Here is a 26844-nt window from a genome sequence, read left to right as displayed (position 1 = left end):
GCGCATATTGTTATTTCTTCCTGAGGCATTACTGAGTTACTTGCCATCCACACCACGTGAAACAGAGATTATTTTTGGCTGCCTGGAACAAACTTGTTTAGTATAACAGTCTGCATCAGTGTTAGAAGTATTCGTGTATAACACAGGATTGTATAAAATGGCTAGATAGCAAATGACAACGCACAGCTTACAAGAGTTTTTGGCAAGGATGTGTGTTCAGGCACAACTGCTCCAACAGAGATTTTTCACAAAGTTTTGCACCTAATCCAGTGCAAAATTAGACCTCTCTGGGCCCTTGAAGCAAAGCTCCTAAGCAAGAGCCCTGCCTCCAGCACAGCTGTGAGTGTTCTGCAGGTTTAGAAACCAGACATGCATCTTCTAGTACCTCTCCCTCAGCTGCCAAACAAAGGGTGTCCTGAGCACAAGCCCTGCCATGCACCTGCAGCCATACAACCATGTATCACTGGAGCTTCTGTGTGTACCAAAGCAAATGTGCACCACCTATTGCCTGCATGCAAAATGACCACGTGCAAAATCCCAGTGGCAAGTAAGAGAAATTCTTTCTGCATAACAAACTGTAATGCGTTCAGGGCATTATGTGACTACTACACTGTATTGCTAAAGGGTTTTTTGATACACCATGGTTTTGACATTTTTGTAACTATTTCTTAAAACTTAGCCAGCCATAAAACACAGATGAAAGTGGTACATCATGACTGTTGACAATGTCAGACAGATAAATACATTTTCTTTAAATTGAAGAGGTGTTGAAAAATATGTTTTTAAGTTCATGCAAAAATGCATTTAGTCATTAAACCATTCTAAAGGGCAAAAAGCTTGCTTTCTGAGTTTTGGGTTCTTTTGGTTCACAAGGAGAGGTCTGTCTGAATCCTTCCATCTGCTGTGCTAGCTGTTAGTGCAGATGGTCATAATCTGTACATATGGTATGTGCATATATATAAACCGAAATCAGCATTGTCTTGGGTTAAAGCAGGCACACAGAATGAGCTCGGATGCCTAACACAAGAATATTGGTAAAGGATAAAATTCAGAGCATTTTACTTTTCTAGGGGAATTTTACATGAAGCTCAGGAAATAAGTATTTACTGGAGGACAGGGGGAGAAAACAACTCCCAGCTCAGAAAACACAAAACCTGGATCAGCAATTTGTTTGAAATCAGGTTTTGGCTTTAGCTCAACCCTGAATCTGTGCCAAACTTTGGTTTAAACTGAAACAAACCTAAAATTTCCCAAACTCCTGATGAGATAGCTACAACATTCAGAAGCAATACATTTATCCTGACTTTGGAGTTCATGCTTTTAACTCAGAAAGAAAGCTGAGGAGGGGATTCTATTTTGGAAAGAGAAAATGGTTTTCTAGTCACGTAAAGAAAAAAAAAATCTTCAGAAATTAAGTGACCTTCAGATCTGAAGTTGCTATTTAAACCAATCTTAATAACATTAAATGGTTGTTGAAACTGATGGTGACTTGAGAAGGGATGTAGTTAAAAACTGTACATTCCAATGAATCACAGGTAAATCTAGCAGATAGGAAGCTGTTCTGCCACCTATTGCAATACCTGGTTAGCACCACTGAAAACTTCTACTCATGAAGCAAGGCTAAAGAAAAAAAAAAAAAGAGCTTCCATAAAGCCCCACACTTCTTCCTTATTTGACAAAAACTGTAGAAGACATTCACAACTTATATGTATACCAGTGTTTGCACTTATTAAACATTTAGCAGCAGGTTGCTGAAAAAAATTCACAGGAAAAGCAAGACATGAAGAATTCATCTGATATGATCAAATACATTTTTAACATTTCCTTTATCTCTGTGTAGCTTCTGTATTACAGTTTATTGGAAACATTTGCCCATTCATCAGACAAGCTAACTGTCGGAACAGAAAACCACGGCTCTTCCTTCTAACTCTTTTTTCTTTCTTAGTGTCTGCTCTGCTATTCTCCTTGCTAGCATCTCTTGTGCTATGAAAAAGCCTCACATATTCAGCTGCAAGAGTAGAAAAGGAATGTGCACTGACATTGAAAGGATTACTACCACTCTAGCGTGACTAAGCTTCTATTTTCTTTCTTATTACAGGTTTGTTTTGTGAATTTAGATGCAAACAGAGATGATTGCAGCAATGAACAAGTGAAACAGGTAACATTTAGGTTCTAATAGCACGCACAGTGGATATGCACATGCCAGGACTTTCCAAAACAAACCCAGAGCAAAATTCTATGGACAAATCAAATCCAAACTTTAACTTTTACAGAAAGCAATGCATCAAGAATCTTATATCATTTTAACACCTACCTTATTCCCATCCCAGAAACAGCTACTGTATTATAGCAGCCTATGAATTGACAGCATTTATCCTTTCAGTGGACTTCTTGCTCAGCCTCAGTTTTGTCAGAGAAATGAATAAGGATGTATCATACATCCAGTTATTTGATACAATGCTAAGCCAAAATCATTTCTGAAGTCACTTCTTGCTACTGCCAAAATTCTGACACTTCAATCAACTGACCTATTTCACTCAAACTGCAGGTGGTTTGAAGGAAGGACTAGATAAAACAAAACAAAGTGACCTGTTTAACTGAAAGTTTGGAGGGATAGAAAAAGGAATTACATACACACAAAGGGTTGCTCTAAAAGTAGTGCCTTCTAGTTGTTTTCTTGGAAACTACAACAGATGCAAAGAGCAACATAATACTATTTGATAGCACAAGTACTCAGCTACAGAGCACTGTTTTTCAGCAGTCATTGCCATTAGCTATGCATTTTTGCCAGCTATGAACAAGAGCCTACACGCTACACTCAGAAATCTGCACCATTTACAGTGACCCACTGGTTCACAGCTGCTAAAATGGTATCCTTACTAGGAAAATGTTGCCCACACAATCCATCTTTGTGGAAGCCAGAAGGCACCAAATCCAGACTAAATAGTGGATGTGGTATCAGCCAAGAGTGGCAACATTCTTCATGATCTTAAACTGGAACAGAGCCTAGCATTATCATGATGCAAGAGAGATTTTCTTCGTTTCTGGCCTGACACCAGAAGTTTGAGCCTCCAGCTTTATCAGCATCAAGATTCCAGAAAATCCAGAAGGATCACCCCTTTCCTATATAGAAGGAAAGTGCACCTCACTTTACCTGCTGAGGGCTGCATCTTGAATTTTTTCTTTGATAAGGAATTCGCGTATCACCATTTTACAGACTGCCACTTTGATTCCAGCTCAGAGTTGTGACACTGCATCCCATCATTGGTAATGATGCAATCGAGGAGACTGTCATCTTCAGCCTCGTATTGTTTCAGTAGGTCCCGGCAAACTTAAGGTGTTCTTTCTGTTCCTGTGTGAGCATCTGTGGGACACATGTGGTGCAAACTTCACGATATTCCAGTGTTTCCACCACCATTTCCAACGTAGATATTCAGCTCTACACACAGCTAGCTTCCCGGCTGCAACCCACCAATTCACATGGATGAACTGATAGAGTTGCTCTTCATTTCATGGTACAACAGCTGTACATGACCATCCAGAACATGCCTTGTCTTTTTTGTTGCTCTCACCACTGCTGAAATGTACCACCCACACCTATCCATAAATGTCTGACATGTATAAATGAATGTCAGTGGGTGCCATTTTTTCTGCATGGAGGAATTCAGTAATCTTTGCTTCGTAGGCACTTCTATGTCAGACACCATTTTTGTCTGACTGCCCCTCTGCTGCCATCTGTCACAGCACAAGATGTAACAGAATATTGGCAGGAGGTTCAACCTCTATTGTCATCCCACCAACATCCGCCTCTAAGATTGTGGGCCAACATAATAAAAGAGGAGGCATTACTTTCAGAGCAGCCTTTGTATATATGTAATTATAATATATAAATATAATATACGCATAAGGAAAAAAGTTTGGTTAATTTACAGGTCCTAAGATGAAATACATCATGATACACTACTTAAATACATGTACTTCTTAAAAAAAAAAGTCCTGAAATCAGAGGAGTCGTATTCTAAATAATCAGTTTTGAACTTATAACCTCCTTTGTCAGTTCATTTTCACCATTCTGGCTTGGTGCCTGAAATCAGCTAGCTTCTAGCAGCAGTCTGTGGTAAGTGACCAAAGGGTGGGTTTCCTGACTCTCCAGGGAGACCCTCAGTAAAGTATTCAGGCTCATCTGTGGAACGATTTTAGGTCATAGAAGGACAACCAACACAGGGACCTAGCTACATCCTGCAAGTCATAAATTAGCAGGAACTGTTTTTCTATACTATTTTTTACATCCCGAGTCTGTGGGAATTCAGATGTCAAAATAAATACAGCTTCTTGCAGCAGAAAGATTTTTCTGTTGCATCAGTGAGTCAACTGCAGGACAGAGGCTTAATTTTACTGAATCTACAGGAATAACTGTTTTTTAATAAGCAATGCTTTCACTGCAGCTTAAAGTGTTTGAGGAACAAGAGCTATAGGGAATGAGAAGAACTAAGAAAATATCAAAACATCTCATACTCAATCTCATAAGATAGATAACTGTAAAAGCCAAGTTAAGTTAGCTGTATGCAGTTACTCTTTTTTTTTCTTCTCATAACCAAAAGGCAAGGTGCTGAAGTAAAAGATATTCAAAAGTGTCATGATTTAATACCTAAAAAATCTGATAAAAATGCAGAAATCTAGGCAGTAGAAGACAGATATGTAGAAAAATGTATTGTGTGATAACTGAAAGGTTATAATTTAAAAAAAAAAAAAGGATGAAAACTTTTCTGTGCTATACTGAAGTGTCAAACTGAATTGAAACACTGAATTCAGTTATGATAAATATGAATACTTTGTCTCATCTGAAGATCAGTGTACTTAGTGAATTGCTTCCTAAAGTTGAATTAGAATTGCTAAGCCAGGAAGATTTTTTATATCCAGTTTAATTCACTTTGAGGAAAAATAATAGTATTGCAAGCTAATCATTTTGAAGATGAAAAGGAAGAAATGAGGTATCACTGAATTGCACAGTAACTAAAGCATGGGGCTGGATACCTGGGGACTGTGTTCCCTTAGTGGCTTTGCCATTTAATAAATTGTATTCATGTAAAAAAAAAAAAAAAGAGGTTGTATTTAGCTCCTCTGTTAGAAGGTTATCCTTGATTTACTGTTCATAAAGCACGCTGAGATCCATGGCAAAAAAGACTTGCTTTAAGAATATTTGCAGTTATTATCCTCCTGGGCTGGGCTCTGTACACTAAAGAACACGACGTCCCAGCACAGCAGTGGGAATTTCTGGCAGAATGGAGGCTCAGATCTCCTGTGTTACAAAGCATCATTGATGTTATCATTGCTGCCATCTTTGGCCATAGCAAATAAATAACAACATAGAAAACGATGGCATTATTTTAAATGAAAGGTTGTGCCCACTGAAGCAGCAAAGAAGTGCACAGTCTGTGTTTTCAATACTTTTCTTACTCCACATTTAGTATTGCTCTAGTTTTCTATTTTCAACTAAAATTTCCCTCTGGTTTCTTGCTTTTACGCCTGGAGGAAAACAAAGGTTTACTCCATTCTCCTTACTGTCAAAACTGGAAAAGATTCAGTAACAGATACATTGTTCTCAGTCTCTCAAAAACTTTCTAGCAACACAAAAGTGAAGCATTTAGATGTGCAAAGACAATCAAGCTGTTCAATACATGACAGCATAAAGAAATGGCAGATTGTGCTACTGGAGTGTTGGGCAGAATTTTTACTAACCCAGTGGTCACGGCCAAGTGGCTCAAAAGAAAGAATGTGCATTTTAACACTACCAGTTTTACTTATGAACTCAAAGTAACAAGTTTAGGCTTTCTTGTGAAGGAATGCTGAAGTGCTGTGTCATTTTGATATTTGTGAATATAATTATTCAACTCAGACTTCATTACCTGAGAGCAAAATCTCTTTTCGTACTACAGAAATTGATCAGCGTCTCTCCAAATCTCCCTAAACTCATCAGTTCTATGAATGTACAACCACCAAAGGAAAATGAAATAGTCCTACTGAGCGGATTAACATCAGGAAATCTTCAGGCTGATTATGAAGTTCCTCAGGTAGTAATCAAATTATCCTTTAGTAGAATATCACAGCTGTGAAGGAAGGAATTTGAAAACTGGAAAAAAAGAGAGTGCTTTCAGCATGGACTGTATACACGTTTAAAAACTGAGTGGGAGTTGGCAAACAAAAAATAAATCTGACTACAAGAAGTTAAGCACCTGAAGGGAGAGGACAAAGATAAGAGATCCCTCTAGATCCTGTGGACGTCTGGGTTGCAGCTGATAATGCTACATGACATTAACAGCTGATAGGTCAAGGAAGGAAGAAAGAAAGATGCAATACTTTTTCTGTACACATAGCTGCACCAGGGCACAGCCCCTACAGCCTCCTGTTCAGGCGAAGTCTTGCTACCTCCCACTTTTGTTCCCAATCCATCTTGTCCCACACACCCACTTCAAAAAAGAGCTGACAATAGGACTTGAAGATCCTGGAGGCTTCCCTAAGCCTGACTGTTACAGTGGCAAATATCAAGATACATTAACTATATCAGAGCTCATATAGCTTCTGTCAATGTGAAAAAATAATTAATGCCTTAATTAAAACTTAACATTTAAAAGAGCTGAAAGAAAAGTTCTCATGCTAACTCATTTGTTCTTACTATTGCCAGTGAAATTCTTCATATCTGAGATTGCAGGCCAAAAATTCCTCCTACTGGCACCGTGAAGAAATGATAACATGTCCTTAAGGCATTTCAGCACACAAGTTCCAGAGGCTTAACTCCTTATAATAAGTTTTCCACTCTTCTCCATTTTTAACATGCTTTTTTTTTTTTTTTTTTCTTTTTTTCTTTTTTAACATTCATGTCTACCTAAAGAAAAACAATGAACAGTTCTTTGATAGTTTAGGTTGGGTTCTGATTTAAGTCTAAGTATGAATTGGGAAGAATTTCATTAAAATTGTAGGGATGCCCTGGAGTATAAAATTGCCTCAGCAAACTTTAAATTAGTAGGTATATTCAGTTTTGTCTGCAGAAAAAAAGAAAAACAAAATTTAGGACTAACTTAAATTTGTCTTTTAAAATGAGTGGAACTTTTGTATTGAGGTGGAGTGAGATTTATTGGCTAGATAAGCAAATGCTATGTTGATCCTTGTTATTTGCTCAGCTTTCCAGAGAATTTCATTTGTAAAGAGAGTTGTATCATTTTCACGGGGCATCTGCTGGCCCTTTTCACAAGTACAACCCTGAAAAACGTGGGCTGGAAAAAAAAGCATGGGAACATTTCCTCTAAGGCTGCATCTGTTATTAGATAAATTTCTCACAACGTGGTGTATACTCAGGTCTGATTCACCAGCAACTCCTTGGCAGTTAATTAAGAAAAAAATTCTATTTTACTTTTAACAGAATAATGCATCTAGTTTTTAGTAGTAAAGTAAGAATAGTATGTTTTATTGGCTGTTCTAACATAACAGTCATCCTATTCCATTGTTAGTAGATATTTGCTTTGCATTCACACCCATCAGCAAGGGATCTTGAAGCTCACTATGCTAGGTACTGTGCAAGTGTTCAGGGAGCCATGTATCTAACACAGCTCAAAATCTAATGCTTCAATCCAGAGCTGGTTCCACTCAAGCTGTGTCTTCCTTAGGGTCTTGAGTTAAGGCATGAAATCACAACCCACAAAAGCTTGGTTTTGCTTGACTGGCATCCCATACCACAAACATAGTGTCATGCAAAGATATTAACAATTTAGCTTTATGGTCATATAAACATCCAACGGTTTTAATACCCATAAAACAAGGATGAATTCTTTTCCCTCAATTTCTTCCCACCTTCCTACTTAATTGTACAGCTTCACTGGCAAAGATATTATTTTATGTAAAGGTTCAACACAATGCTTTCAATTGGAAGTTATACTGGTCTGAAATAACAGGTTTGAGGCAAAGAAAATAAATTGCTATTTTTAAATAGTTCCTAAGGACACCTAAAGGTGACCTGTTCCTTATCTCGCCAGCCAGTATGAACACAGCTGCCTTGAGAACAAGCAAAGCAGCAGAAATTATCCTGAAAAGGAATTCATGTCCACAAAATTCCTTCCAGAGAGAGGCAATAGTAGGTGGTGTGAGGGCTGTAATAATGGTGTGTCAGGTGGCCAACTCCAACATAGCTAAAAGCAAGACTGTCATTAAAATAAGAGGCTGATTGAAAACAAGCTTGGTGATTTCAACAAAATAAGGACACTCCTGTGATACAGCTGGGTTCTGTACTAAAATGCTTGTGTAACAGAAGATGCCAATCCAAATGGTCTTATTTTGGCATATATGTAACTGCACACTGTTAGAAACATCTAAATGACAAATTGTATTGCATCTTTGCAACAGAACATTCCTGAGATTTTTCTAGAGGAAAGCATGAAGTTCTATTTTTTAATTAAATAACTCTTTGAGATTCTTTTCCCCTCTAGTGTCCTTGGCAAGCAGATGTCTGCTTGGTTCAGTGTGCGAGGGGAGACAGGAAGAACAGTGCAAGCTGCATCATCTTTGAAATAAACAAGTTTCTGATTGGGCTTGAGCTTGTTCAGGAGAGACAGCTGCAGATAGAAGCTCATGTCTCAAAGCCTGAGGATGACACAAACTGCTCAGTGTCCTCAATAGAAGAAGATTTCCTCACAGCATCTGAGCATCTCGAGGAGGAAAACGAGGCTGATGAATATAAAACTGGTAAAAGCAACGAGGCTGAGCATAATTCTGCTATTGTTCATATGGCAGAACAGCCACGGCAATTGTTACAGAAATTGCACTTCATGTTAATTTATGCATATATTTATATGTAATTTAGAAAAAGGATAGCCATTCATACTTTTAAATTGTTGTTCAGACAGAAGGATAATTGTTTGTATAGCAGTTTTTCAGAGCAGTAATGTATTAGTTACACACCTATTTTTGTTTTAAAGATACAGGGTACTCTGCAAAGACTAACGTCTTATTTTTCTTTCAGTAGCCCATGAAAAAATAAGTGTTTCAGAAGCATCTTCTGATGTCAGAAAAAATAAAGGAAAAGGATTTGAAAGTCTCCATTACAGAAAAGCCAGGTTGCCATTAATTCTTGAAGGGAATTGCATTAATGAAGACAATACAGATAGTAAAGTCTCTGAAGCTGTGCATATTGTGGCAGAAGATGGCATCTCACAACCTGAAGATAAGCCAGAGCAGGAAATCCTGTGTCAAAAGGAATTAGTGGGAAGAGCTACATCATCTCTCAGTACTGAGGATTTGACTAGCAACATTGAAAATTCCTGCTCAGTGAATGTGTTAGATGTATCTTTAACCAAAATGGCTAAAGAGGAGCTGGGGCCTCTTTATGACTCTACAGCAAAACCCAACAGCAAGGCAGAGGTAGAGGATTGTGCAGGTGTTAGGAAAAGTGACCCTCCCTTGCAAAACAAGCAAGCAGCTACAGGTCAGTACGCTACAAATCTAGCAGAGTCTGTTCTGCAAGATGCGTTCATTAGACTATCACAGTCTCAACCCACTTTCAGTGAGGAGGCTGCAGTCAGCATCTCCGTAGGAAGCTCCTGCAACTCAAAAGATGCATCTGCTTCTCGATCGTGGAATGAACTTCCGAAGATTGTCATAGTGCAAAGTCCAGACAGCAGTGAGAATGTGCCAGACTGGCCAGGGTCTGCCTTCCCAAACCTGTGCCACTGGACTGAAACAGAAAGCTCTGAAGTTTCAGATTACTTTGAAGACAACCATTCAAATGGACACAGCCAGAGTGCACTGGAGATGGCTCTGGCTTGTGCAGCAACTGTCATTGGAACCATTTCAAGTCCCCAGGCAGCAGAAAAATTCAGAAGGGATCAGGAAGCTGCAGATTCTAAAAGCGAAACAGTTGATAATGAAGATCTACACACAGATTCTTCACAGCTACTTGAAGACTGTACTAGCACAGAATATTCATTTCCATCTGCACTGTGTGGCATGACTCAAGTAGCAAGTGCTGTAGCAGTCTGTGGTCTGGGAGAAACAAAGGAAGAGAAGTACCCTGCAACTTCGAGTGGGCTGCTGTCTGCAGCTCAGACTTCTGCAGCCATTACTCTTCATTGTAGCATAGCTGTAGGAAGCAGCATGGAAAAGCTGAATGATAGCATTGCAGAGGCCCTTCTCAAAGAGGCATCAATAATTTTGACGAAACCCAATACATACAAAAATGTAGGGCATTTTATGGAATCCATAAATGGAAGAATTATTGAAACAGCAGCAAGGCCACGGATTCCACACTCTGATGAAGTAATCAGAGATGAACTGGCACAAAATTTATCCAATATTATTCTACGACATTCTATTGAAGAGGTCAGGAAGAAAAGAGAGCTACAGTCCCATTCAGAAAGCAGCTCAAGTACACAAGACATTTTCATGGAGACTGCCAATGAGTTGCTTTTTAACGTGATATATTTCACTTGCAAGAAGATGAATGACATAAGACAAGTTGAAGAGTGTTCTCCTCTCTTTTCTGAAGGCCTGAAAGGCAAGAAGGTAACCAGAGTAGAAGAATGGCCAACGCAGGCAACAGCACGTGAAACATCACAGAGACCCCTTGATCATTCTGCTGTTAAGCCATTTGGTACATCCTACAATGCTAGCAAAGATACTGAAAATGGTATCAACATGAAGAAAATTATCATGAGAGATATAAATAGCAATGAAAGTGCCACCGTGAATTCAGAGCTAACAAGTAAAGCTATTGGGCATAATGCACTTGCTGCAAAAACATCTCCCAAGAAAAGATACCTGAAAAGAACCACACGAGACTGTTACAAATCTCCAAATCAGAGTAACATTCAGAAGAAGAGAGACTACAGATCATTTTCAGACAGAGAAAGTACCTTTGCAAACAATGAATGCAGGCATGGTGTTCAAGAACAACTGTCTTCCAGTGTTGTCGTGAACGCAGAAAGCCAGGCCAAACATAAGTGTGATGCTGTGCTAAGTGATGAAGTCCAAGTTAGCTTGTCTTTGTTAGGAAACCACGTCTTAATTCCTTCTCAACCTGTACTACAAGTAAAAAATTCAAGAGACAAATACTGTATAACAGATTTTGCAGAAGAATTGGCAGAAACAGTGGTCTCTATGGCAACAGAAATAGCTGCCATTTGTCTTGAAAATTCAAATGGAAAGCAGCCCTGGTTCTGTGCATGGAAGAGAGGCAATGAGTATCTGGTGACCCAGAGTATATCATGCAGAACTATGAAAAGGAAAAAGGAAACCCATGCTAATGGCTCAGTTGTTCGGAAGCACAGGGCACCTCGACTTAGTGAGATCAAAAGAAAGACAGATGAGCATCCTGAGCTAAAGGAGAGGTTAATGAATCGAGTAGTAGACGAATCTATAAACCTTGAGGACACACCAGATTCTGTCAATATCTTTGCAAATGAAGTGGCTGCAAAGATCATGAACCTCACTGAACTCTCCATGGTTGACAGCATCTGGCAAGGTCCAAACCATCCCAGGAACAGGCTGCACTGTGAAAGATGGAGCCGAGCCAAGGCCTCAAGCTGTGAGAGCATACCAGAGGAGGATACAGATTCCAAAGCCTCTGTCAATACTCTAGGCCTAATGAACGCCTTTGGTCAGCCTGTGAGCCAGACAAGTTCTGTCTCAAAGCAATCTAGTTGTGAAAGCATTACAGATGAGTTTTCAAGATTTATGGTGAACCAAATGGAAAATGAAGGAAGAGGCTTTGATTTATTACTAGATTATTATGCAGGAAAAAATGCAAACAACATCTTGACTTCTGCTTTGCAACAGGTTGCTAAGAAAAACGGTCATCTTAACGTACGACCAAGTTGCCCATCCAAGCAGTCCAGCACAGAAAGCATAACAGAAGAATTTTACAGGTACATGCTAAAAGAAATAGAAAAGGAAAATAAAGATAATGCATCTTCCCCTCGGAATTCAAAGGACTGGTGTGGCAGTTTGCTACCACCCTCCCTGCGATCACCTTTTTGCTTTAGACAGTCCTCAGTGCCTGATGGCAGATCATCAGGTTCTAGACTGACAGTTAACATCCCAGTCAAGGCAAATTCATTAGATGGATTTGCCCAGCATCACCAGGATTCCTTAAGTGTACAGCCAGTCAGTACAGTGGCTTCTTCAGGTCTTTGCAAGTCTGACTCATGCCTGTACCAAAGATGCAAGACTGACCAAATAACAGATATGTTGATTCATGAGACTTGGGCAAGCTCTATTGAATCTCTAATGCGCAAAAACAAAATCATAACAGATGAGGCAGAGGTTGCAGAGGTAGATCATTTTCACAGTGATTCCCCACCACACGTGCAACAGTATGCGAACAGACTGGCTGCAAATATTGTTGAAAGTGGTAAAAATTTAATTGTTGTCCAGCAGGATGCCTTTGATTCTGTAAGCCAAGAACACATGCTGGAAAGCAGACATCCCCAGAGTGCAACTCGGATTCAAGTAGAACCCAAAAGGGATGAAATAAATTTGGATGAGCAGAAGGAGCATGTGAAGGAGCATGTGAAGAACCCTGAATGCCTCCCTGCAGGTCAGCACAGGGAAGTGCCTTTAATTCAGATAGAAACTGATCAACGAGACGAGTCAGATAAAGACTCTGAGTCCTTAACTCTACATGAACTTTCTGAAAAGGAGCATCAAGGCAAGGAAAAGCCTCCAGAAGCTTATACTGGGAAGCACATGGTTTCCAGTACCCTACTGAATAGGTAGGTGACCAAACAACAAATCAGCATGTTGCTTTGGTGTTTAAATTTCCTAGTGAAAATTAGCTTGCTGATGGCAGAAAGTAAGGGAAGAATAACTTTGGGAGAAACAAACAGGGTAGAATATCACTACATGTTTCAAATTACATAAAACCATCAAGTGACGCATCACAGTACTAATTTGTGTAGCAAACATGCTGAATATAATTGTATTATGGCTCTGAGGTTCAAAACTAATACTCTGTTAATGAGCAAGTTTTCCCTAACAGATACCTAAGCTTTCCTTAAATCAAGACAGGACAGATTTCAAAAGTTGAACTTCTATTTAACATTTGCTGATATCTCAATTTAAGAAAAAGTTAAAAATTAGGACAAGCATGAAACAGAGGATAACTGAATGAGAGGCAAAAACCTCTATTGTGCTTACATTACTGATGTTTTGTGTTCCTGGAAACGCAACCAGACTTAAGAGAGCTTGAAGTTCAGCTTTGTGCTCACTGTTCAGAAGAAAGATTAAAATTCTTCAGCACAGGGAGAAAAAAAAATTAAAAGCACCTTTCAACTACTTTAAGATGTTCCTGGCTAGTATTCAAATAAAAGGTAAAGTTTCATTTCAGGGAGTTCATACCATGGCCTACCATCCTCTTGTTACAGCTGTACTCCTTTTGTTGAAGAATTGCATCTTTGGTTAAAGCAGAGAGAGCACAGTACACATGCAGAAGATTGCTATGGATGTTGCAAGGTTAAGAACAAGACAGTCTCTCAAGGCATTACCTATTTTTAACTGTACCTCTTAATCATATTTATTACTTAAATGGTAACTAAACTGCCTATCACTTGGAGCTTTTCAGCACCCCATTATCTCAGAGTGCTAGAAAGATGCTTGTGTTCAAAACCATTCTGACAAAACTCTACTTGAAGTGAGAAAGCACATACTTCCCTGTCTGTGGCAGCAATTAGGTGGATAATTACAATAGTCTAAATTCTTTCATACTGACTCCCTCCTACTCATCTTCCTCTTCCTTCAAGTGTAACCTGCTTTTATAATACATTTAGCAATCTATTTGAATCTGTTTGAAAATGGAGTTATTTCCTGCACAGTTCATGAGCCATTTACTAACATGCCCCCACAAGGTTGTTAGTCCCACAGAAGTCTCACATGTGGAACCAAGTGGATCAAGTATTGTATGCTACCTGCCCTGTGTTAAATAGCCTCTAGGTAACACTGTCACCTTGCTGCTTGACTGCATGTGACGATGAGCTTTGTGTCCAAGAGGTCAGGTTAGGTTATCGGAAAGATGATAACAACATGGTAGATCGTAGACCCTCAGGCAAATACATCCCCTTTCTCTCTATCCAGGAGGCTGCTTCTCTTTCACTAACATCCAGCATTAATGCAGCAACTTCTCAGTTGTCCCCAGAGCGAGAGCACAGTAAAAGCACATACTGACAACGATCCCATCTCACCATATTCTTAGTAATTAGTTAATTATTTGCAATACAGTGTTTGGATTGATCTCTTCTTTTAACTGAAGTCAGGATGTTTGTCCACATCTACAGATAAAAGCCTAGAGAAATTGTCACTTTAAGAGAGATACTCCAGAGCTGCCAATACATAAAATTTTCTTTTAATTACAGAATTGCAAATGCAAACCCATAAATAACAAAACTACAGTTTTGCTTTAGCTATTACTCTGTTGCAGCAGTGATTCATTATTTATATTCCAAGAAAAGGAATGCTTCTTTTAATTATTAAATATTTTTCTGCCTGCATAACAAAAGACCCCTGGTAAATCTCACAATATCCAGTTTGCCTCTGAAAAGTGACCTTAACTACATTTATGTGTAAATATATAATTTTACATTTGTATCATACGAATACGTGCATGTGTTTGACAAACGCATCAAGTGTGTAGAATTAGAAGGCATTTTTTCCTATGATCTCCAAATTCAGTACTGGAAAATACTATTTTTCACTTTGTTTTACTTTTTAGCTTCCTATAAACAGTCTGATTGTTGTAAGTCTTTCCTGTATTGCTTTACAACAGCTGACTTTGAAATGCATTGAGTTAAAAAAAAAAAATCGAGTGTTTCCACTGTATTTAAATAAATCAAAATGCATTTCAAGCAATTCAGAAAAACATACACAAAATAGAAACAAGAGACTTTTAGAAGGTAGCATCATCAGTGAAGATGCTGCACAAAATATTGGTATTCTTGATGTAAGCTCGAGTGAGAGTTAAAACAAAAGTATCAGAATAGAATGATCCAACAGAGATCCTGCAGAGCTCAGAAAAGATGAAATTGGATCCATTTAATTGCTATTATTTTACTTCTAAAGTGGATAATATTTTTGTCTTCTGTTCTATTATATTCTATAATCTATTATGACAATGCTGAATTTCTTAAGCATATATGGTACATTTCTATTTTTGTCGTACACCAGTAATTGGAGGAAAAAGTCTGAACGTACCATACAGAACTCAGTGCAGAACCTCAAGTGCTAAGAACTGAAGCTGGCATTAGAAGAGCAGACGAAGATACCACATTTCTGACTTTATCCTCAATTACACCTCCCCAGCTGGAAAATATTCATGAGTGTACATATAACTAATTATAATTAGCAGTCCAATAGAAATAAAAGATCCTATTAAACAAGCAGAAAACCTTGGCAACATACGCTGTCATTATGTTCTAGTGCTTAACCTCTATATTTCAAACACTGATTGACTGAAGTACCTTAAGACCTAAGCTGTAAGCAGTTCTTTTTATACATAGAAAAGGTTTAATTTGTACATCGCAGTACAGGGCTTACTTAGTTTTATGTTAGTTTATAGCACTCATAGGAAGACCATTGTTAAAGAGCATTCCATACCATGCGTTCAACTGGAGTTCATGTATGAATTGTAAGTTTGTCTAGTCTCTTGCATCTGTACAGTTTGCATACCTTGGTTGAACTTTATGAGGAACATTACCTGAAGATTGGCAGTACCAGTTTGTTTGCCTGTATTACCATTATTCCTTACCACCCTCCCAGCAAAAGCACTCAGAGCAAGCCAGATGCTGAAATCACAGGAGAGACAAAAGCAGCTGAAGAATTCCCAGTACACCTCAGCAGCAGTGAAGAAAGCACTGGCAGCTGGTCCCAGCTAGCCAATGATGAAGACAATCCTGACGACACGAGTAGCTACTTACAACTCAGCGAACGATCTCTGAGGTATGAATACTGTCTATTCTTAGTATGCATTATACTTTAATCAATCAAGCCTATGACTTGATTAGAACGTGTCAGGAATGAGGAGTAGTAGCTCAGGATTTACTGAGAATACTGTAAAGGAAGACCAGATGATGAAAAAGAAGCAGCCACATCCCGACTTTAAACCAGGTCTTTATATTGGTAAGCAATTAGATTCAGTCAATGAAAGCACATCCTCGCTTAACCCTGTGCAAGTGCCTCAGTCCTACAGTGAAGGGCCACCAAATAAACTAATTGTTATGGCCTTGCCTTTGCTTTATTTGCTACTATTTCCACAATGCTTATCACAGTATCTGCCTAGCTGAGACTGCTGCCCCCAGCAAGTATCTGTGCAATTAGAGAACAAGTAGCACCCTGATCTGCATAGACCAGCATGGGGAAACAGCTTGAAAAAGAAGGGCTGAGCTTGCCCTGAGTAGGCATGAATTCCAGTGCCTCTATTGCACTGTACTGTGTTCCTGCTTAAGTCAGGATGTGTTTAAAGATGTTACATGTTCTCCAAGGACTAGATAAAGTGATGTTAGTTTGACTTCAATGCTTTCACAACTTCAAATCAAGCAAGGTCTTTTCTTCACATGATCTTAAACTACATTTTTAAATACTGTCAAGTAATTACATTTTTCCTGTGGGAATTAAGACAAAAAGAAGAGAAGACAGTATGGTAATGAAGCAAGAAAAAGGAAGTCTGTTAGAGAGCACTGTTGGCTAGCTGGAAAAATACTGAACAAAGCATGTCTGTCAGCGTGAGTGAACATTCATCTCGTCTCGTTATTGTAGTATCAATCCTTTAACAATGTCAGGTTTGAGGGAGGTAATGCATTGTGCCTTTTGGTTCACTGAAACAAGCTGTTACAGCAAACCTGAACATGGCATTCTGACACTGACTCAAAAACCTGATAGAGAAAAGAACTGTCTGGTCAATCCCTCAGATGTAAGGAAAAACACTTAATTGCTTTTCTAATATAAATTAAGTGGCACAGGCTTACTCAAGACACAGAACAAACTGGTGCTATTTGATAGCAAATCCACAACCTGTTTTTCAGACTATCATCACATAAACATTACTGTCAAGTTCATAGCAATGTTATAAAGCAAACATACTGTTTTTCCCCCAGATACTCTCAGTTGTTTTACTTCAACTTCATGAAGTAGTTAAAGAATACTTCAAGGTAGTAATGGTCCCAAGTAGCACTGGCTTTAAAATGAAAAGTCTTTTAGAGTAGCCAAAATCCTAAGGAATGATTACTGCACCTATGGGTTCCACCAGATCCCAAATAGTATTTGGTATAGGATGTAATATACTGAAACTGATGTGGCACAGGATCACCCAACAGGTAAGTAGTATGATGAGCAACCTTGGCATGTATGCATGCATGCATGCATGCATACACACACACACACACACACACACACTGCACTCCCACTCCTTGACATATCCCACAGTGTTCAGAGGTATCTGAATCTCTGAAGGTTTTTCCAGGACACCTCCATACTTGGTAATCTTTCTTCTCATTTCAGTGGCACATGCAGACTGTTTTTGTGTTTGATTCCAAATGCTCATTGCATAAGCCATCCATAAGAAGATAGCCTACTATTATTTATTTTCAGTTCACAGCATTACTTTGCTACATGATCTGCCTAGAGCTATTTTAATATAACCTCATTACTTTAAACACATTAACATGCTTCATTCTGAGAATCACTTGATGAGCACAGTTGTGTTTGTAGAACATGGGACAGCCTCCTCACTTTACTTTCTACAGAAAAATAATGCATGGAGATATGTTCAGTGAAGCTTGGCACTAATACTTAAACTTTTGCTTTGTCAGCAATGGCAACAGCAGTACAACTAGCAGTCTTGGCATTATGGACCTGGAAATTTATCAGGAAAACATGCCACCTTCTCCTATGATTAAGTAAGTAGTCACTGAAGTGAGATTTGATGTTTAGTCTAATTTTAACTGCAAATCATTTACACTGTCTAAAATGTGCCAAGCCCTGCTTTGCACCTGCTGCTTAGCCTACCGTTAGTTTCAGAAAGGTACACATGGCAGGTGTCTGTGGAGTGTGACAGCATTAGACAGTGAAAGATTACAGGAAAACCCATCCAGGTGGATGGGTCTCTCGAGAGAATACAAATCCATCAGCTGTTCTGCCTAGAGAAGAGCTTTCTGTCTTCTGAGTATCTATTTAACATTGTGTGAACTTTCTTCTCTGAGTAACTTAAAGTACTCAAAGCTTTAATAAAACAGCTATTAAGATCAAGTAAATAAGGATCAATTAAACTCAAAAAGAAAAGATAGATATTCTTGGAAAAATGCTAGTATTATGTCTTAGGTATTTTTTCTGAGCATATTTCTACTGAGCATGCAATAAAATTGTCAAGAGATGTGCAAGTATCTGCCTAAAGAATCTGTTATCCTGGAACATGGTACGACCAGCCAGCTGGTAAATGTCATGATGCAGACAGGGCACAGCCACTGTAGAAGCACATGGACTGTACATCACACATTGAACACAGGAACTCTGACACCAGATCTTCACAATTAATTACCAGAATATCTTACAGCAAGCTACCATGCTTTTGAGAGGCTCTTTTCTGTAAGAAATCTGGCTGTTTGTATTTTCACCGCATGCATTCTCTCTGAGCTACTGATTAGGACTCTAACCATATCAAAACTTTCACATCTTAACATTAGGCAGAGGCACTTCCTATATGAATTCCTGATGCTGACTCAATTGGTCTCCTTTCTAAAGACTAAAGGGATAGATACCTGAGTCCCCATTAGCTTTCAGTGGCTACTTTCAGGCATTAGCCAACAGGCCTGACATCCTGGCAGAACAGATGTTGTGGAGAACAGCACCACCACTTGGAGCAATTTGTCCTCACCCAAATTAAAGTCATGGTACAGAATTCAACTGCTACTCAAACAGAAAGCAGAAAGAAAAATCTGATGGGAAAGATGCTATTAGGCAGCTATGATTCTAAGTCATGACAAAACATAATTGCATGCTGCCATTTTATTCTTTCACATCTGTAGTAACTGATATCTAATCTTGATCTTCTGAAGCCTTAGGGAAGATTCTGACAGCCTTTGGAAGAGAGTGGTAAGGGTAGTGTCCTCCCACGTGGGAGACAAAGCCTTACACTTGTACTGTCCTTGGTTGAGGACAGGATGGCATAGTCTGGAAATGTGTAAGCTATCCCTCCAGAAGTGAGGGAATAACTGCCATAATTATAGCTTCAAACCTGAACTTACAGGTTCCTGCCACATGCGTATGAGCACGGGCATTACATTCAGAAATGAAAACTGAAGCAGTGAAAACATACCTGAAGTTTGTTTCCTTTAGTTTAACAAGAACAGTAGAACATGAGAAGCAGTAGTCTTTTGAGATTTTTTGCAACATGAAACAGAATGTGATTATCCAAACAGATAATATATTTTAAAAGAGCAGTAGCTGAAGTCATCAGTAGTTTGTGTTTACAATGAAAAATGCAACTAGAAAGCAAGATTTTTTAAAAGAGTTTCACCCAAGGAGTATTGCACTGAAAAATGCAGACACAGCAAATTCAATATTTTCCCACAGGTTATGAGACCTGCTGTGTCTTACCATGATGTCATCTTCAAATAACATCAAAGAAAATACACAGACTCTGATAAAACACAGTACATATTGCAACCAGTATAAGTCCTTCACCACATTCCAGGAAAAGCATTGCAAGTTCCTTGTTCTTTCTTGACTTACAAATTAAACTATTGTAACATTAAGCATTTTATCACATAATACACATCAATCTGCATAACTTTTTTCTTGCAGTTTTCTAGGTCTTACGCTGGGAGAGAACTTTAACCATTGTGAAGGAATGTTATAGACTATCCCATTCCTAACTATCACTAACAAGCCTTGTTGTTTTTTGTTCTTAAGTGACTTAGCAGAAGAAAAGGTTTTCCTTAAAGAACAGACAGATAACACAGAGGGTAAGTTGAACCATTTCAATTACAACATACAATTTGAAGTTTAAAAAAAAAAATTGCATAATAACTGTTGAGATTTTTTTTCCAGAAAGTACTTCTGGGCTCTCAGTGGGAACAGCTAATTATCAAAAAGAACTCCTCGTGATTAATTTTGACCTGGAACCAGAATGCCCCAATGCAGAGCTGCGAGCCACCCTACAATGGATAGCTGCTTCTGAACTTGGAATCCCAACCATCTATTTTAAAAAATCTCAGGAAAACAGAATTGAAAAGGTAGCTTTTACAGAATTGGACATATTGCTATTTCATTTTAGTCACAGTACCAATATTCTGCTCACAAAGAAACAAAATTGCCCCTGACAGGTTCTTGGTGATAGCAGGTAAAGTATTCATGAGTAGGCCAACAGTCATATACAGAAAGAAAAGTCAAACTCACCCAACTGGGATCTGTAACACTCCTCCACAGGAAGCAGAGTAGGTCCAAGAGATACTTTCCCTTCAGTGGCTGACCCTATACGATCCCAGGCTGGCTCCACCCTGGGTCTATCCCTGCTGATGTGTAGGGAACACAGGTGCAAACAACTTGCTTGTGCTCCCTGCACCAGCCACACATCTTCACCAGGTGCTCAATCAGCAGGTCAAGATCCAACACTTCCCCTGCCAGAAACTGACTTATTGAAGTTACTGAGCTTAGAAGCAGATGTGAAGTCTTCATCACAGCAAGATGGAAATACTACTGCTTGTTATAGAAAGAGAGGATTAAATACATCAGGATATAAGGTTCATAGAATTGTAGAATCATAGAATGGCTTGAGTTGGAAGGGGCCTTATAGCACACGCAGTTTCAACCCCCCTGTTGTGTGCTGGCTGCCCCCCACCAGCTCAGGCTGCCCAGGGGCCCATCCAACCTGGCCTTGAGAACCACCAGGGATGGGGCACCCATAGCATTCTGGGCAGCAGTGCCAGGGCTCACCATGCTCTCAGGAAGAGATTTCTTCCTAACGTCCAATCAGTAGCTGCTGTCTTTTAATTTAAAACTGTCCTTGTCCTACACTCCCTGATAGAGTCCCTTCCCATCTCTCCCATTCCTCTTCATCTTTCCATGGTTGCATCTGAAGGATTCCAGACAGTTTATATGGAGTTTAAACATGTATCTGTAGCAAAAAACAAAAAACAAACAAAAAAAACAACCCACAACCATTTGATTGCAGACATCAGATACACAAAGTTCTGCAATTCAGAGCCTACCAGCAACAAGAAACAATTATAACTTAATACATGAGTTGTACTTAAGATTTAAAGCTTTGAAATTCCCTAGTCCTTCTACAGGCTCTGCCTCACCTACTGCACTGATCGTGGCAACCTCAGGCAAGTAGGAATTTGTTTCTGGCCATCTGACGGGTTTACATTTGAGGTACAGCAGGGCCTGACACTTCCATCTGCAGTTAGGTGAGAACTGCCATGGCCAAATGCACTGCCTTTACCATAGCTTTGTGCTGGTAGAAAGGGATTGCAGTTCAATGAGAAAAGGGTGTGTTGCTCAAATATTCAGAAGAGACTAAATGCAAAATAAAGATAATCTATGCTAGCTTGGGCTTAGTGTCTCACATAACAAGATCTCATGGCTTCTGCATCAGAACTAGTTGAAGAAACAGGAAGGATGGACCATCTATATAGGTGTATTGTTATATTATTCCCAGCCAGAGGGAGAGTTTAGCAAGGGTGGTGACCAACTAGCATTTTCAGCAGAGGAATATTTGTGATCACACATCTGCTTCTTGGAAAATTAGACTATTTTGGATCATTGTGTAAAAATTGTGAAGCACCTTCCCTGTCTCAGCTACAACAAAGGAAAAAAGTTATGTATATCCGTACACTTTAGCTCCTATACAGATGTAGCATAGTCTCCACTAATCTTCACTCTGAATGCAAAAGTTTGTTTTCAGGCAGAAACAGACCAGAACTGAGAAACACCAAGTTATTAGTCCAAGGAGGGACACAGAGAGCAACGCTAAGACCAAAATGGCCACAAGAAATGCAGACTATTTCTGAACCATGAAACGCCACCTTCAACATTTCAGGACTGACCAAAATTGCCCCCTTTCCAAGTTCAGCAAGATAGCTCAAGTCATAAGGCTTACAAAAACTGTCACAGTATACAAAACAATTAATGAAAAGGGTATTATAAATCAGTATTTTCATCTTTTAAAATAATATCTCTAAGAAGACCATTTTGAGTAGCAGAGATATTGTTTGATTTTCTTGAGTACTCGCATTTGGCTATCATAAACATAATTTAAAATGAATTCAGCAGCAACCATCCAAATTGCATCTAATTAAAGAAACAGCTGTCAGCTTTACCCATGTGCTTTGGCAAACAGTTAATTCAATTGCAGAAATACACTAGAGAATAATGAAGCACATTCTGCCTACAACAGCGCTCTTGGAAATAACTGTGCCTGTTAAATATTGTTGAAATACATATTAAAAGTTTAGGCTTCGGTATGTAAATAGCAAACAGCTACACTAACTGGAGACACCATATTTTCTTGGGTGGTTTAAATGTAGAAGTTGTGAGCCAATTAGATATTGATTGTGAAATCCAAGGAGATGAAAAGCTTTGATTTTCATTTATGTGCTAGAGGAAAAATCAGACCAGATGTATGACACTGTAAAGCCTATTATTAAGAACAAAGTGGACAAAATTCAGAATTCCTTACAGCTGCTTAAGAATATATATATTTAACTTCGTTTAGAGGCAACGAAAAAAGAAAATGCAAATGCGTATCCTTATGGTGATTCAGACACAACCGTAACAAAAGATTTTGTGTGACAGAAGCTTACCCAGAACTCCCTCTCACCAGTAATGCGTGAATATTAAGAATACTGTGGGATGGATATGTGAAAATGCAGAAACTTAAATACAACTCAAAATACAACTAATGTAATGAAGGATTGTTTTTCTTTATAAAGTGGATAGCCACAATTTCATTTTGACAGTGAGATGTTGATAACAAGGAAACTTGTGGTTCTTTAGCAAGCTTACTTTCACAGTTCTCCATTTAATTGCAAAAAAAAATAGGAAATAATTGATGAGAAGAGCTAATTGAGAAAACATCATGAAATCTGATCAGTCTCGGAGGAACTGTGGAATTTCAGAAATGAAGTTCTCAGTGTGCTATAAGTAGAAAGAGCCCTTATGTTGCCCTTATGTTACTGTGCATCCACTCTGTGATAGCAGCGCACCCAAAAAGGATCGCCTCACAGCAGTTTGCTGTGTCTGTTTAACACCTCAGCAAAATGTTAGCCAAATGCTAAGTGGTGGTGTTGCTTTTTTTGTTTGGTTTCTCCTTCAATTTAGTTTTTAGATGTTGTGCAGCTAGTTCAACGGAAGTCCTGGAAAGTGGGAGACATCTTTCATGCTGTGGTGCAGTACTGCAAGCTCAGTGAGGAGAGCAAAGAGAAGACACCAAGCCTGTTCGATTGGCTCCTTGAACTGGGTTAGGAACAATTGCCTGTTCCACGTCTTTGTTTTAATCCAGTAAGCAGTGGTTCCTGTAACACTGATTTCCAAATATCACCAAATAAAATGAGCAAAGATATATTAACTACAGAAAAAGCACCTGTCTGTTCCACAACTGCACTGAGCAGAATTGAAACCAAGGTGTATTTTATCCTTCTGTATCCTGAGGGACGCTTGACATATTGTGCTGTAGGATGTACTGTGCTAGAAAAAGATGGATTTTTTAGCTTTCTGAATTAATGGACTTCATTTACTTAATGAATTCAGTAAAACTTAATTGAATTTCTAGTACATTCCATTTTCATCAATTTGATTAAATCAATCAGCTGAAACAGGATGGTATACTAACATTCAGTTTTAAAACAATACTAATGTTTGTACAGTTTTAACTTTTAGAACCTGAGTGTGTTCCAGGATGCACAGAGAAAACCATGCCCTTCAATAAATAAAACATTTTAAAAGAAGTTTCCATAGTCCTCTGAGAGGTGAAAACTTGTGAACACATCAGATCTTTGAAGTCAAAAAACAGAACAAGAAGCTGCTGAAAACACATTTCACTTTCTTTCCACGTGATCATTTCAGCCCTATAGCTGGTCCCCATTCCTGCCTTCTCCTCAAGGAAATACAAATCTCAGTTATTACCCTTAAAAAGCCTCCGTTCTTTACACTCGCAGGCAGTGCAGTTCAGTACAGCTGTGCTTGGTATGTCCCCAAGCACAGCTCTGCGAGTCAGGGTTGTGGGTTCCTAAAGCCCTGTCCCCACCAGGTGACCTCGGGCGAGTCAGTTCACCTCTGTGCCTCAGTGTCCCTATCCAGTAAGAGGGAGCGATGCTACGGAATGTGTTATGGGAAGTGTTTGTTTAAAGCACTAAGTAACATGCTTTGTGTCGGTTAGAATGCTGAAAAGAAATACTAAGTTTAATCAAGTAAATTGTTAACAAGGCGAAGAAAAATGTATCTGAAAAGAGTGCTGTCTTGAAATAAAAATCTTAATTTTTGTAATTTTCAAGAAGTCAAAACAGTTGCTACAATTTCAGCACATGCTTGTTCATTTTGGATATGTGTTGGACTATGTATGATAGTCCACATTATGATGACATTTATATAACTGTTTGATAAGATATACTGTGGTATCTTCTCGCTGAGATGATGTTAGGTATCACACACTCAGTGATACTCTCTTGACTCTGCCAAAGAGATTGGCTTTGAATTTAAAGGTAAACGTAACTTATCACATCAAAGCTCTTCTGTGATTTGTTTCTTTGAAAATCTTTATATTTTGCTTCTCCCTTCTTAAATAGCATACTAGAAAGCCTGCCTGCCTTTCCAAATCAAATATTTAAGAGATATTTTATTTTCCAGATAATAGTATATGCTTCTATAATATTTTTGGGAGGTGGGGTGAAAAGAAGAAAACTATCCTTTTGCACTAAATATTTTTGAAGATTTTGAAGTAGTTTTAAGTAATTTATGAAAAAAGAGCCATATTATTCTCAATTTTATCTTTAAAACCATTGCTAAATTTGCATGATTTCATCACTCATTTGTTAAGAAATACATACTGTAGGTGAAACCTATTACAGAACATTAAATAACATCTACATCTCCGCAATATATGAAGTCAGTGGAGGTGTCTTTACTGTCAAGATAAAGATCAGTTTGTTGCATCCACTCAACCTAACTGCAGTACTGGGGCCCATTCCTAGGAACTGCTGAACATCCACAGCTCATGCTAACACGAGTGGTAACAGTGAATGCTCAGCATTTCCAAGGCTGAAAGTTAGTAAAAAGCACTGGGCATTGTAAAGTGCTTTGATTGAGCCAATAAATGGGAAAGTGTATTTATTTTTAAGCCAGATACAGTTAGTTGTCAGTATATAAATTTTTGCTGTGGTAGAATAAATGTTTACTTATCCTACAAAGCACAAATATCATGACTGAGTTGTAAGTGTGATGCAGTTTTCTCTGTACAGTAGTTCTCAATGTTGCAATTTGTTCGGAAATAAATTTATGTTCTAACATGTGTTGTCTTTATCTTTCTAAAAATATTTGATCAATTCAATTATTGGCACATCATCCCCGTAGCTTTTCACAGCAATGCTTCTGAATGAAAAATCTGATCCCTGGTCGTAACTGAGCAAGTCAGAGCTCTGGCTTTCCCCACATCCCACTGTTCATTCAGGTGATACAAAATTTATTACTACTATCACTGTTACACATTCAGTGCAAAGAATTAACTCCAGAGTAACTGGTATTCCCAATCCCTATTATTGCTTTCAATACCGGCTAAAGTCGGCAGGGAAGTGGGGGAAGCAGGCATCAAGGAGTTTCTTCTGTTTATTGGTTTGCACCCCTGATGTCTATTGGGAAAGTATTCCTAATGCTAAACAGAAAAGGAAACCAACAGCTGACTTAGCTGAGTAAATCAGAACAAGAGTTGTTCACAATTAAAAAATGCTGAAACCCTATTATGCTTAGGAGATGCCTGGCCATCCAAGGCTGCCCAAGAATTTGCCTGAGCATCAGCTGCAGCCCTGCTCCCACCTACCAGCAGAATCTGGCCTGTAAATACATGAATTCAAACACAGGAAGATTAATTACTGGAAAAAAAAAAAAAAACAAACCTGGGGTTTTAGTTTGGTTTTAAGTAGGGTGCTTTCAATGTTGGGATAATTAGAAGCTAAATTTCCTCTATTTTGTCGTAACACTGAAGTTACCTTAAAGTCATCTGTAAATTAATCATTTTATTGTGGTCCATTATAAAAACTGTCACCTGTTAACATCTGTCCTATTAAATTCAGCAGACCACTATTCTGGAGAGGCTGAATTAACTGCTTCTCTAGTCCGGTTTCACAAAGAGCTGCACAACATGAGAATAAGAATGTCACAATAAATCCTACACTCTGACTTTTAAAATTATAAAACAACAACAGAACCCCACTCCATTGAAGTCAAGAGCCCACATAAGTTACTTAATAAGTTTGGGGAAAAAAAATCCAACTGAGAAGGAAAGCACACACACAGTAGCCAAATAAATAATTTTAATTCAAGCCAGTGTTGTTCCTAAGCCTTCAGTATGTGTAAAGAAACTTTTCAAACCCGCTCTGAAGGCACTGCCATCACTAGGAAAGTAGCTTGCAGCCATCAAGCATTTAGCAGGACAGACAATTATATTAGACAGGTGGACTGTCAAACTAATTATATAGCATTTGTGGTGAAGACAAGTCTGACAAGTCTGGCTGTGGGGTACTGTGCCCTCCAGCCAGCTTCAGCTGAAAATCAGACAGAAAAGTGCAGCAAACTGGAAGACATAACCAGGCAGGATACATTTCATAC

The 26844-nt window shown here is 38.7% G+C and overlaps 1 protein-coding gene across 6 annotated transcripts in view; it reads left to right on the top strand.

Annotated features, from left to right (window-relative positions):
- The window catches only part of SPHKAP (SPHK1 interactor, AKAP domain containing), a 73185-nt gene extending 47666 nt beyond the window's left edge, over positions 1-25519 (top strand). For 4 of the 6 annotated variants that reach the window (XM_090147289.1, XM_031596335.2, XM_090147291.1 and 1 more), the window contains 9 exons: positions 2099-2158; positions 5937-6071; positions 8478-8733; positions 9011-12755; positions 15790-15969; positions 17838-17924; positions 19936-19988; positions 20074-20258; positions 23347-25519. In XM_090147289.1, the coding sequence (XP_090003415.1) occupies positions 2099-2158; positions 5937-6071; positions 8478-8733; positions 9011-12755; positions 15790-15969; positions 17838-17924; positions 19936-19988; positions 20074-20258; positions 23347-23490 (4845 nt within the window). In that variant the 3' untranslated portion in view covers positions 23491-25519. Of the gene's footprint in view, positions 1-2098; positions 2159-5936; positions 6072-8477; positions 8734-9010; positions 12756-15789; positions 15970-17837; positions 17925-19935; positions 19989-20073; positions 20259-21931 lie in introns of all 6 variants that reach the window. The other 2 variants (XM_090147290.1, XM_090147293.1) reach the window with 2 other exon arrangements.
- The last annotated feature ends 1325 nt before the right edge of the window (positions 25520-26844 follow it).

The sequence above is a fragment of the Phasianus colchicus genome, chromosome 10 (assembly GCF_987193195.1).
Source record: "Phasianus colchicus chromosome 10, bPhaCol1.hap1.1, whole genome shotgun sequence".
NCBI classification, from domain to species: domain Eukaryota; kingdom Metazoa; phylum Chordata; class Aves; order Galliformes; family Phasianidae; genus Phasianus; species Phasianus colchicus.
Note: the sequence above shows the minus strand (reverse complement) of the source record. Positions and strands in the feature narration are given on the sequence as shown.